The sequence below is a fragment of the Cnephaeus nilssonii genome (genome assembly GCF_951640355.1).
Source record: "Cnephaeus nilssonii genome assembly, chromosome: 10".
NCBI classification, from domain to species: Eukaryota; Metazoa; Chordata; class Mammalia; order Chiroptera; family Vespertilionidae; genus Cnephaeus; species Cnephaeus nilssonii.
The window spans coordinates 45919935-45932708 of record NC_137081.1 but is presented as its reverse complement, the minus strand read 5'-3'; the positions used below and the strand labels follow the sequence as shown (position 1 = coordinate 45932708).

At 38.6% G+C, this 12774-nt stretch overlaps 1 protein-coding gene across 2 annotated transcripts in view; it reads right to left on the bottom strand.

Annotated features, from left to right (window-relative positions):
• Nucleotides 1-936: 936 nt before the first annotated feature.
• Nucleotides 937-12774, bottom strand: part of METTL8 (methyltransferase 8, tRNA N3-cytidine) — an 85368-nt gene continuing 73530 nt past the window's right edge. For both annotated transcript variants that reach the window (XM_079782064.1, XM_079782065.1), the window contains 3 exons: nt 4552-4658; nt 4359-4424; nt 937-3603 (listed from right to left, as the gene is read on the bottom strand). In XM_079782064.1, the coding sequence (XP_079638190.1) occupies nt 3464-3603; nt 4359-4424; nt 4552-4658 (313 nt within the window). In that variant the 3' untranslated portion in view covers nt 937-3463. The remainder of the gene's footprint in view (nt 3604-4358; nt 4425-4551; nt 4659-12774) is intronic.

The following is a 12774-nucleotide window of genomic DNA, read 5'->3' as shown; positions in this document are numbered from 1 at the left end:
ATCTGCTATTTAGGACTGAGAGAGACAGTACAATTTCCATGTGTGAGAATGTGAGAATAATTTCACCTTCTGTTGTTTTTAAAACCACCTTGGGCCATGATTTTGAAATTGAGAAACAAGATCTCCTGGGGTTCCCATAGCAACATTAACTTATCTAACTTCCCTTGTTGTATGCAATACTTTCATTACTAATTTGGCTTGTAAATATACATTTTAATTATCAAAGACAACCAAGTTAAGAGTCTTGGGCAAATTTTAACTTTTACATTTACTGACATGCATGTTTAAACAAACCAGGATATTGTACTTCTGGAGACTTGCTACCAAGGCAAGTGTGTACAGAAACCTTTCTGTGGTCTTCCTTGCTCCTCATCTCTGATTCCATTCTTTAGATGACCCCTCAACCAATCTTTCCAGATACATTTATAACATGCCATGACTAGGATAAAACAGAAACAAACAAACCTCAGATGGCTCCAGTCCGGGGACTAGACCCCGATGTGCCCTCCATTCTAGTCTGTCTATAAGATGACCCTCTCCCTATCTTTTCTCCACTATTCGTCATCATGAATGTCCTGCACCAAATACGTTTTCTCACCATCTTGAGAGCATACATTCAAGGACCCCCTCCCAGAACCCTGACTCTTCCCTCTTCCTTCCCACAGAGATCTTTCTTTCAGAACCACTATTACTGCTGTGACCATCACTATGTGGCACACCGTGACTGGGCAGCATACCTCCCCTTTATTTATTTTTTTATTTATTTATTTTTATATTCATGTAAAATTAACCTTTTTAAAAAAATCTTTATTGTTCAGATTATTACAGATGTTCCTCTTTTTTCCCCCCATAGCTCCCCTCCACCTGGTTCCCACCCCACTGCAGGCCTTCCCCCCACCCCCCACCACTGACCTCGTCCATAGGTGTAAGCTCTTTGTCCAATCTCTTCCCGCACCCGCCACAACCCCTTCCTCCCGAGAATTGTCAGTCTGCTCCCTTTCCATACTCCTGATTCTATTACATTCACCAGTCTGTTTTGTTCATCAGGTTTTTTATTCATTTGATTGTTAGGTTCACTTGTTGATAGATATGTATTTGTTGTCACTTTGTTGTTCATAGTTTTTTATCTTTACCTTTTTCTTCTTCTTCCTCTTCTTACAGAATACCCTTCAGCATTTCATATAATACTGGTTTGGTGGTGATGAACTCCTTTAGCTTTTTCTTGTCTGTGAAGGTCTTTATCTGACCTTCAATTCTAAATGATAGCTTTGCTGGGTAGAGTAATCTTGGTTGTAGGTTCTTGCTATTCATCACTTTGTACATTTCTTGCCACTCCCATCTGGCCTGCATAGTTTCTGTTGAGAAATCAGCTGACAGTTGTATGGGTACTCCCTTGTAGGTAAATAACTGTTTTTCTCTTGCTGCTTTTAATATTGTCTTTTGCCCTTGGCATTTTAATTATGATGTGTCTTGGTGTGGTCCTCTTTGGATTCCACTTGTTTGGGGTTCTCTGCGCTTCCTGGACTTGTAAGTCTATTTCTTTCACCAGGTGGAGGAAGTTTTCTGTCATTATATTTTCAAACAGGTTTTCAATATCTTGCTCTCTCTCTTCTTCTGGCACCCCCATAATTTGGATGTTGGTATGCTTGAAGTTGTCCCAGAGACTCCTTACACTATCTTCATATTTTTGGATTCTTTTTTCTTTTTGCTTTTCCATTAGGGTGTTTTTTGCTTCTTCATATTTCAAATCTTTGACTTGATTTTTGGGATCCTATAATCTGTTGGATCTCTGTATATTATTCTTTATTTCAGTCAGTGTATGCTTAATTTCTGATTGGTCCTTTTTCATATCCTTTAAGGTCTCAATAAGTTCCTCGGAGGTTTCTAGAAGATTCTTGAGTAACCTTATAACCGTGGTTTTGAACTCTATATCCAGTATTTTGCTTTCATCCATTTCTTTCATTTGTGACTTGTTTCTTTGTCTCTGCATTTTGGCTGCTTCCCTGTGTTTGTTTCTATGTACTGGGTAGCTGCTAAGTCTCCTTGAGTTGATAGAGTGGCCTTGGGTGGTAGGTGTCCTATAGGGCCCAGTGGCTCAGCCTCCCCAGTCACCTGAGGTGGACGCTCTTGGTACACCCCTTTGTGGGCTGTGTGCACAGTCTTGTTGTAGTTAACCCTTGATTGTTGTTGGTATCACTGGGAGGAACTGACCTCCAGGCCAATTGGCTGTGATGAGCAGTTGTGTCTACACTGGAAGATCTGTTGCGCAGGAGACACCCTTATGAGGCAGGACTTGCTTCAGTGGGGCTTTGGTGCTCACTGAGTACTCCCCTTTAAAAAAAAATTGTCTTGATTTTCCTTAGAGGAACTTTCCTCCATTCTATACATTCTGGTGGCACCATCAACAAAGCTGCCCTGCCCCAGCCTATTAAGAGGTAATCATGACCTAAATTGGACCAATCACATTCTCCCAGGAAGTTGAATTTTAAGTAAATTAAAAAAGGAAAAACAGTGGAAATTGAATTATTGCGATGGTGGTCTTTAATCTTGATTTAGAGGCTTGCGATGTGCACGTTTTGCTTTGCCAGCTAGATACTATTGATGCTCTCTGAAAACAGGCCTGGGTCTTTATTTATTGTATTCATATAATTCAGCACAATGTAAGTACTTAATAACAAATAAAAAATAAACCATCTTAGAAATTCCGTAAGTACTTAGTAACAAATGAAATACCAATCTTAGAAATTCCATTCTATTAATGCGCAATATGCAAGCCTACTTATACCCTTTTGAGGCAAGGTGGTAAATAAAATTTGTAATTGCTACAATTAAGAATTTTCTTGGGTATAAACAGTTGTCTTAAGGAGAACATACAATGACTTGAACACCTAATAGTCTATAAATAATTTTAGCATGGGTCATAGTTTCCCAATTTTAGAAAATGAAAGAGAAAGACATTAGTCTCTGAATTAAAAAAAAAAAAAGTTTTTGGGAAAACAGACAACAAAACAAAAAAACAACACACCTTTGTCTTGGGCTTGTGATTTTCCCTGGAAACAACACAGGAGGGAGTTAAATTGTGTTTGACTAATATATAAATAGCATAGGTGATTTTCTCCTCTTCTGAAAAATGGAAGGCCATGGCTTCTCAGAATCATGACTTATGACAGTAATTAAATTGCATGCTTACAAAATTCAAACAAGCTTGCTCATATTAAGTTTTGAAAACACAGGCTATGGTGCACTCTTCCAAACCACTTACATGTGCTTACAATACACCAAAGAGCTCGCCCACAATGAACAGCAGAATACATATATTCTCTTCTTCTGATTGTCTTTTCATAAATAAAAAATTTATAGAAGTCTTTGAATAGTGTGGTCCTCTGGTTTGCACCTCAACATGGCACAGAGTTCAGCTATGAGAAAGAAGTGAAAATGCTGACGTGGAGCTTTTTTGAGTCAACTATAATGGTTTCTGGAATTTGCCTTGAACCCATACTCGGTGCATTTTCACTTGTTTTTTCCTATTAACTTGTAAGCGGCGATCAATCAGATTTTGCTTCTCGTCTAACCCAGCCTTGCAGAACATACTGTGGACTTCCCCTGTGAGACAAAAATAGCAATCAAGTGTGTGACATATGACTGGGGAGAGGGGGGATGGCAGTCAGAAACATGGAACATTAAATGAAATGACTGACCATCTAAATTTCACTTTTACTAACAAATACTCAATACAAAACGATGAAAAGAACGTGAAACTAAGTGGGTTTCTTCCACCTCACCCAAATACACCAAGTATAAACAGGCTAGCACAGCAAGCATAGATGTACAACATTATTGGTGACAGCTTGCAATATTTTGAAAGGTGCCCCCTGTTTGAGTTTTTATTGGTTTGCAGAGATCCCAAATGACACTTTATAATACTATTCATATAAGTTTGGGGAAAGTCCTTGAGCACAGGATTCATTTTAAATACTTTTATAACATGAGAAAGTGACAAGAGCTAAGTAATTTTTCTAGGGACTCTTAAGATCATACTCCTGCCTCTGCTGTGGCATATCATCAAGTTTTTTCATATGTGGACAAACAGTACCTCCAAAATGGAACAGATTATCCCTTCATTTGGGTATAAGGATGGAACACATGATTATTTAAAGCAGTTTTGACTGAAGAAAGATTAGAAGGCAAAAGGCCATTTTCAAACTGTTATGTAGAATAGTACAGTCACCAAAGTATAGACATCCAATGTTTAATCAAGCATTAAAGCCTCATTTTTAAAGCTTCTGAATTTCCTTTCTGTAAACAATAACCAAAAATATTTTTTACAACTAATTATTTATTCTTATAGATAAGTATACCTTTTGTAAAGAAATATGCTCGGGTACCGTCTCCTCGAACATAAAAATTTTCAGATAAACAGTGCCCTGAAAAAAGAAAATAATTATGAGAAGAGAAACTTAATATTTCTTTAAAAAAAAATCTTGACATGAAATATAAATGAGGCATTCTTTAAAACACATGAAAATAATTTGAGACTGAATATACTATTACCCCTTTTAAAACGAAGCTGGGTCTTATCATATCTTCCATAGTCCCGAAATAACAGCATTCCCCCAGGTTTTAGTAACTTGGACAATCGGTTTACAACACCTTGCATCCTTTGAAAAAAAGCAAGATACGGTTTGCAGAAATCTTTCATATACCACATTTAACTTTCTTAAAGATAAAATAAGAAAAGCTCGATAAGGCCCAAGAAACCTAAACCACAAAAATAAGGGCAACAAAGACAAAAAATATTTTGTGTAGAAAGAAAAAAGGAGAGAAAAGGAAGATGGCTGCCAACAGGAAGGCAGGCTGCAAGATAGTGTGTGAGTGAGAGAATGAAGGGAGAGAGTGTGGACGTACGGGGAGTGTCTATTTGTGAGTGAGGGACAGCTACACTGAGTGGCCAGATTATTATGATCTCTGAATGCATAGTAATCTGGCCACTCAGTGTATATCCTATATAATAAAAGGCTAATATGCAAATTGTCCCCTCGGCCAGGAGTTCAACCAGCAGGCAGGCTGGCCAACTGCTCATGTCCCCTCCCCCTGGCCAGCCTCCATGCATGAATTCATGCACCGGGCCTCTAATACACACACACACACACACACACACACACACACACACACACACACACACTGAGTGGCCAGATTATTATGTGTTCAGAGATCATAATAATCTGGCCACTCGGTATATATTCCAAGGGACTGTTGGGGACTGCGGGACCAGGCTCCCCTGACCGGGCAGCCTCCACTGCTGCTGAAATCTCTCCCGGAGCAACTGGCTCTGCCGAAGAGACTGCGCCGTCTTGAAGGGGAGAGTGGCTGTGATTGGAAGCCTAGCCTTACCTTCAATCGGGAAGAATCGGATACCTCCCAGGACCCTACTACCACAACACCCAGGGACCAGCAGCGAACCCACAAACACCGGGTCTCAAGCAGCGTTTGGACTCGGACGAGCTCTGCACCTTCTCACGGAAAGGTCAGATTTCGCCCAGAGAAAGGTGAGGTCTTCGATCCAGGCTGAAGGGAGAAACGCGCGCAGTGGGATCTAGAGGTTCAGAGGAAGTCTGCGCCCCACAAAATCAGTGGATGTTGGGACCAGCGTAGTCCGCGAATGTGGAAGGGGGTCCACAGGGCTGCTGGCAGAAGGGAACTCTAGAAATCAACCCATAGCTGGGCTGGGAACAGAAAGGCAGCCTGAAGCTTTACCAGTAAACTGGCTGTGCTGTGCCAGGGGAAAAAGACGTGCACAGAGACCTGAGCAGAGTCATGTGCAGTGCCGGGGCAAAAAAGTCGCGAGTTTGTGCACTTACTCTGGCTCTTTTTTCTCTTTAAATCCTTGCTTTTGATTACTAAGCCCAGTACATAAGATCATCCAATTAAAAGCACTCTCAGAGACTGCAGGGGAAAGCTGTTTTTGTGGAACCTGGGGATCAGAGTGGGGAGAAACAATCAGAAAACCAGCTCTGGGGCAGTCCATACCCCCAAACCAGTATTAAGTGCAGCAGGGAAAACAAATTCTAAATACTGGGTAGAGAGGACTTATAGCCCCGGATGTCAATACAGAAACACTGCCACCCAGGGGTTGAATCACAAACTGATTCTTGTGTAAATACAACCACAGGCAGACTGAGTAACAAAGAAATACTGCCTGCTTCAAAACAAGATTGTGGCTTACGACACAGAGGAGCTGTGGAACGCAGGGAACTTCAATACTGTCCTGACTACCTGACAGGAAACAGGTGTGCCAAACAGAACAGTAGAGGAAGTGAATTACCTTCACTACTGCACATTTTTATTTTTTATCTTTTACTTAAGAAACTATTTTTTTTCTTTTTTTCTCACTTGATTTTTACCTTTTTAATTATTGTATTTTTATTTTTAATCAGTATGATTACTACTACTATTTTACCTTTTTAAAGGTTTCATTTTATTTTCTCTTTATTTTATTTTGGGATTAGTGTTCTACATTCTCTTTTCATTTTTCCTTTAGCATCATTTTACTCTTTCTCAACTTTACCTTTATGCCAACACTCTCTTCCTCACTTTTCCCCTTTTGGTGTCCTGTTTCTCTTACCCTTTTCCTGCTTTAGATTTTCCCTATTCCTTCTTTTTACCCCCTGTTAAAAATTCATCCTACTTATATATCTAATTTCCAATCCCCTGCTCCAAGTCCATACACACTTCTCTCTTCTCTTTCTTCACTATCCAAAATTTTTTTCTCTCTTCCCCTTTTTTGTTTGTTTTTTTATTTATGTTTTTTGTTTTATTTTGTTTTGCCATTCTTTCTCTCTGTCCTATTGTTGTTAGTTTGATTAGATTGGTTTTTTGTTTGTTTGTGTGATTGTTTCTCTTTTTTTTTGCTTCTGTTTTTCCTCTCCTCACTTGTTATTAGTTGTTGTTTGTAGTTTGCATTCATATCTGGGTGTTAGTTGTTTGCATTTTTTTTTTTTTGGGATTAGTTGTTGTTCTATTGGAGTTTTCTCCTCATATAGTTTTTCCCCCTTCTTTTTTATTCTCTTTCTTTTCTCTCTTACATTTCTTCCTTTTCTCAATATCATTTTTGCACTCTTTTTTTTTTGTGTTTTTTTAATCCCCTAATTCTCTTTTCTCTGGTGGTCACCTTTATTTGGGGTTATTAGTATCATGAATACATTTGTGTTCAGTGCCTTGTGCATTGTGCCTTTTGTGTTGTATTTTGTGCCTTTAAGTCAACACAGGAGAGAGAGAGCTACATAACCAGACACCCAGAGAGATCATGGGGAGACAAAGAAACAGCCCACATATGAAAGAAAAGGAGGCATCACCAGAAAAGGAAGTAAACAAAATGGAGGCAAGCAATATGTCAGAGAAAGAATTAGGAGAAATGGTCATAAGGTCGCTGAAAAGGTTGGAAGGCAAATTCAACAATATGTGTAAGAACCAAGAGGAAATGAAAAATGACATCACTGCAATAAAGAACTCAATAGAAAGCATCAACAGTAGACAAGAAGAAGCAGAGGACAGCATCAGTGAGGTAGAAGACAAGGTAGGAAAAAATACCCAAGCAGAGCAGCATCTAGAAAAAAACCTTAAAAAACAAGAGGAGAGCCTACGGGAACTTTGGGATAACATGAAACAAAACAACATCTGCATAATAGGGGTGACAGAAAGAGAGGAAACTGAGCAAAGAATAGAAAACCTGTATGAAGAAATAATGACAGAAAACTTCCCTGATATAGGGAAGAAAAAACTCACACACAAGTCCAATAAGCTCACAGAGTCCCAAACAAAATGAACCCCAAAAGACCGACGCCAAAGCACATTATAATTAAATTGGCAAACACCAACGACAAAGTAAGAATCTTAAAAGTGGCCAGAGACAGACAGAAAGTTACCTACAAAGGATCCCCCATCATACTAGCAACTGATTTCTCAACAGAAACACATCAGGCCAGAAGGGAATAGAATGAAATATACAAAGTCATGCAAAGGAAGGGTCTGAATCCAAGAATACTGTACCCAGCAAGGCTATCAATCAAAATTGTGGGTGAAATCAGGAGCTTCACAGACAAAAAAGGACCAAAGGAGTTTATCACCACCAAACCAGCAATGCAAGAAATGTTAAAAGGTCTACTGTAAAAAGAAGAAATAGGAAGCGAAGAAGGAACACAGGCATAAAAAATAAAAATGGCGACAAAGAAGTACCTATCAACAGTAACTTTAAATATAAATGCCCCAATCAAAAGACATAGGGTAGCTGAATGGATAAGAAAATATGACCCATATGTCTGCTGTCTACAGGAAACCCACCTCAGAAAAAGGGACTCACACAGACTGATGGTGAGGGGATGGAAAAGGTTTTTCAGGCGAATGGAAATGAAAAAAAAAGCTGGGGTAGCAATACTTGTATCTGACAAATTAGATCTCAAAGTGAAGGACATAACAAGAGATAAGGAAGGCCACTTCATAATACTAAAAGGAACAATCCAACAAGAAGATATAACTCTGATAAACATATATGCACCCAATACAGGAGCACCCAAAAACATAAAAAAACTTCTGGAGAATATCAAGGGAGGGAATGACAGCAATACAGTCATAGTAGGGGACTTTAATACCCCACTAACACCACTGGACAAATCCTCTAAGCAAAAAATCAGCAAAGAAATATCAATCCCAAATGACACACTAGATCAGATGGAATAAATTGACATCTTCAGAACATTTCACCCCAAAGCCACAGAATATACATTCTTCTCAAGTGCACATGGGTCATTTTCAAAGATAGACCATATGTTGGGACACAGGCAAAGTCTCTTCAAATTCATGAAGATAGAAATCATATCAAGAATCTTCTCAGACCACAATGGCATAAAACTAGAAATCAACTACAATAAAAACAATCCAAAAAAATCAAACACCTAGAGGCTAAATAGCATGCTTTTAAACAATTACTGGGCTACCAGAGAGATCAAAGAAGAAATAAAAAGCATCATAGCAACAAACTACAATGAAAACACAACAATCCAAAATCTATGGGACACAGTGAAAACAGTTTTGAGAGGGAAGTTCATAGCTCTACAGGCCTATCTCAAAAAAACAAGAAACAATGGTAATAAATTATCTAACCCTATAACTCAAAGAGCTAGAAAGAGAGCAACAAGAAAAGCCCAGCATAAGCAGAAGGACGGAAATAATAAAGATCAGAGCGAAGATAAATGACATAGAGACCAAAAAAAAAAACCAATATAAAAGATCAACAAAACCAAGAGCTAGTTCTTTGAAAGGATAAACAAGATTGATGAACCTCTAGCCAGGCTCACCAAGAAGCAAAGAGAGAGGACCCAAATAAACAAAATCAGGAATGAAAGAGGTGAGGTAACAACCGATCCCACAGAAATACAAACAATTATGGAAAAATACTATGAACAACTCTATTCCAACAAAATGGACAACCTAGATGAAATGGTCATATTCTTAGAAAAATACAAGCTCCCAAAACTCAACCAAGAAGAATGAAAAAACCTGAATAGGCCAGTAACTATTGAAGAAATTAAAACAGTGATCAAAAATCTTCCAGCAAACAAAAGCCCTTGTCCGGAGGGCTTTACAGGGGAGTTCTACCAAGCATTCAAAGAAGAACTAAAACCTATCCTCGTCAGACTATTCCAAAAAATTCAAGAGGGAGGCACACTTCCAAGCTCTTTCTATGAAACCAGCATTACCCTAATCCCCAAACCAGATAAAGACACCACAAAAAAAGAGAACTACAGGCCAATATCCTTGATGAACATAGATGCTAAAATCCTTAACAAAATTCTAGCAAATTGGATTCAGCAATACATTACAAAGATTGTACATCATGACCAAGTGGGATTTATTCCAGGGATGCAAGGATGGTACAATATCCACAAATCAAGAAATGTGATACATCACATAAACAAACTGAGAGACAAAAATCACATAATCATGTCAATTGATGCAGAAAAAGCATTTGACAAAATCCAACAACCTTTCTTGATAAAAACTCTCAGCAAAGTAGGAATAGAGGGATCATACCTCAACATAATAAAAGCCCTATATGACAAACCTACAGCCAACATCATACTCAATGGGCAAAAACTAAACCCATTTCCCCTAAGAATAGGAACAAGACAAGGATGCCCACTTTCACCACTCCTGTTTGACATAGTACTAGAAGTACTAGCCATAGCGATCAGACAAAAAGAAGAAATAAAAGGCATCCAAATTGGAAAAGAAGTAAAACTGTCTTTATTTGCAGATGACATGATACTATACATAGAAAACCCCAAAGACTCCATCAAAAAACTACTAGACCTAATAAATGAATTTGGCAATGCAGCAGGATACAAAATTAACACCCAGAAATCTATGGCCTTTTTATACACCAATAATGAACCCACAGAAAGAGAAATGAAAAAAACAACAACAAAAAAACAATCCCATTTACCATTGCACCAAAAAAAATAAGATACCTAGGAATAAATTTAACTAAGGACGTAAAAGACCTGTACTCGGAAAAATACAGGACATTGAAAAAAGAGATAGAGGAAGACATAAAAAAATGGAAGAACATACTATGTGCATGGATTGGTAGAATCAACATCATTAAAATGTCCATACTACCTAAAGCAATCTATAGATTCAATGCAATACCTATTAAAATACCAATGGCATATTTCAAAGATCTAGAACAAACTCTACAAAATTCATCTGGAATAAAAAAAGACCCCGAATAGCCACAGCAATCCTGAGAAAGAAGAACAAAGTTGGAGGAATCAGAATACCAGACATCAAGCTATATTACCAAGCTACAATTCTCAAAACTGCCTGGTATTGGCACAGGAACAGACATATAGACCAATGGAACAGAACAGAGAAACCAGAAATCGACCCAAGCCATCATACTCAATTAATATTTGACAAAGGAGGCAAGAGCATACAATGGAGTCAAAACAGTCTCTTTAATAAATGGTGCTGGGAAATTTGGTCATATACATGCAAAAAAATGAAACTAGATCACAAATTTACACCATACACAAAAACAAACTCAAAATGGCTAAAGGACTTGAATGTAAGATGGGAAACCATAAAAATCCTACAAGACTCCATAGGCAGCAAAATTGCAGACACATGTTGTAGCAATATCTTTACAGACACAGACCCTAGGGCAAGAGAGACTAAGGAGAAAATAAACAAATGGGACTACATCAAAATAAAAAGCTTCTGTACAGCAAAAGAAACCATCAACAAAACAACAAGAAAGTCCACTACATGGGAGAACATATTGGCCAATGTTATCTCCGATAAGCATTTAATCTCCAACATTTACAGGGAACTCATACAACTTAACAAAAGAAAGATAAACAATCCAATAAAAAAATGGCCAAAGTATCTAAATAGACACTTTTCGAAAGAGGACATTCAGAAAGCCAAGAGACATATGAAAACATGCTCAAAGTCACTAATCATCCGAGAGATGCAAATCAAAACAACAATGAGGTACCACCTCACACCTGTCAGACTGGCTATCATTAACAAATCAACAAACGACAAGTGCTGGCGATGATGCAGAGAAAAGGGAACCCTCCTTCACTGCTGGTGGGAATGCAGACTGGCGCAGCCACTGTGGAAAACAGTATGGCGTTTCCTCAAAAATTTAAAAATGGAACTCCCATTTGACCCAGTAATACCACTTCTAGGAATATAGCCTAAGAAAACGGAAACACCAATCAGAAAGGATATATGCACCCCTATGTTCATAGCAGCACAATTTACAATAGCTAAGATTTGGAAACAGCCTAAATGCCCATCAGCAGATGAGTGGATTAAAAAACTGTGGTACATCTACACAATGGAATACTACGCTGCTATAAAAAAGAAGGAATTCATACCATTTGCAGAAGCATGGATGGAACTGGAGAGCATTATGCTAAGTGAAATAAGCCAGTCAGTGAAAGAAAAACACCACATGACCTCACTCATTTATGGATAATAAAGAACATTATAACCTGATGAATAAAAAGATAGAGGCAGAGAAGCATTGAACAGACTGTCAAATTACAGCGGGAAGGCTGAGGGTGGGGGGCAGGAGGTAAGAGATCAACTGTAGGACTTGTATGCATGCATATAAGCATAACCAATGGACGCAAGACACTCGGGGGGGGGGGGAGGGGGGGGAGGGCCTGTGCCAGGGGGTAGGGGAGGCCAGGGGAAGGTCAATGGGGGAAAAAAGGAGACATATGTACTACTATTTGTAATACTTTAAACAATAAAAAAAAAATAAAGGAAAAAGGACACCAACTTGCTAAATTATCAGATTTCAAAGGCCTCGAGCTGTGGTCGACAAACTGAGGCTCGCGAGCCACATGCAGCTCTTTGGCCCCTTGAGTGTGGCTCTTCCACAAAATACCACGGCCTGGGCGAGTCTATTTTGAAGAAGTGGCATTAGAAGAAGTTTAAGTTTAAAAAATTTGGCTCTCAAAAGAAATTTCAATCGTTGTACTGTTGATATTTGGCTCTGTTGACTAATGAGTTTGCCGACCACTGGCCTAGAGTATCAAGAAGTCACCCAAATGACCAGAGCTTGATGGATGAAGTCAAAGCTCAACTACAAAACCACAGAGATATTTTCTGATAATTACAGCAAATTAAAGTAGGTCCAAGGCAAACAGAAACGGACGTTGATCTAATTTTCTTGCAAGATAAAAAATAAGCCAAGCAATC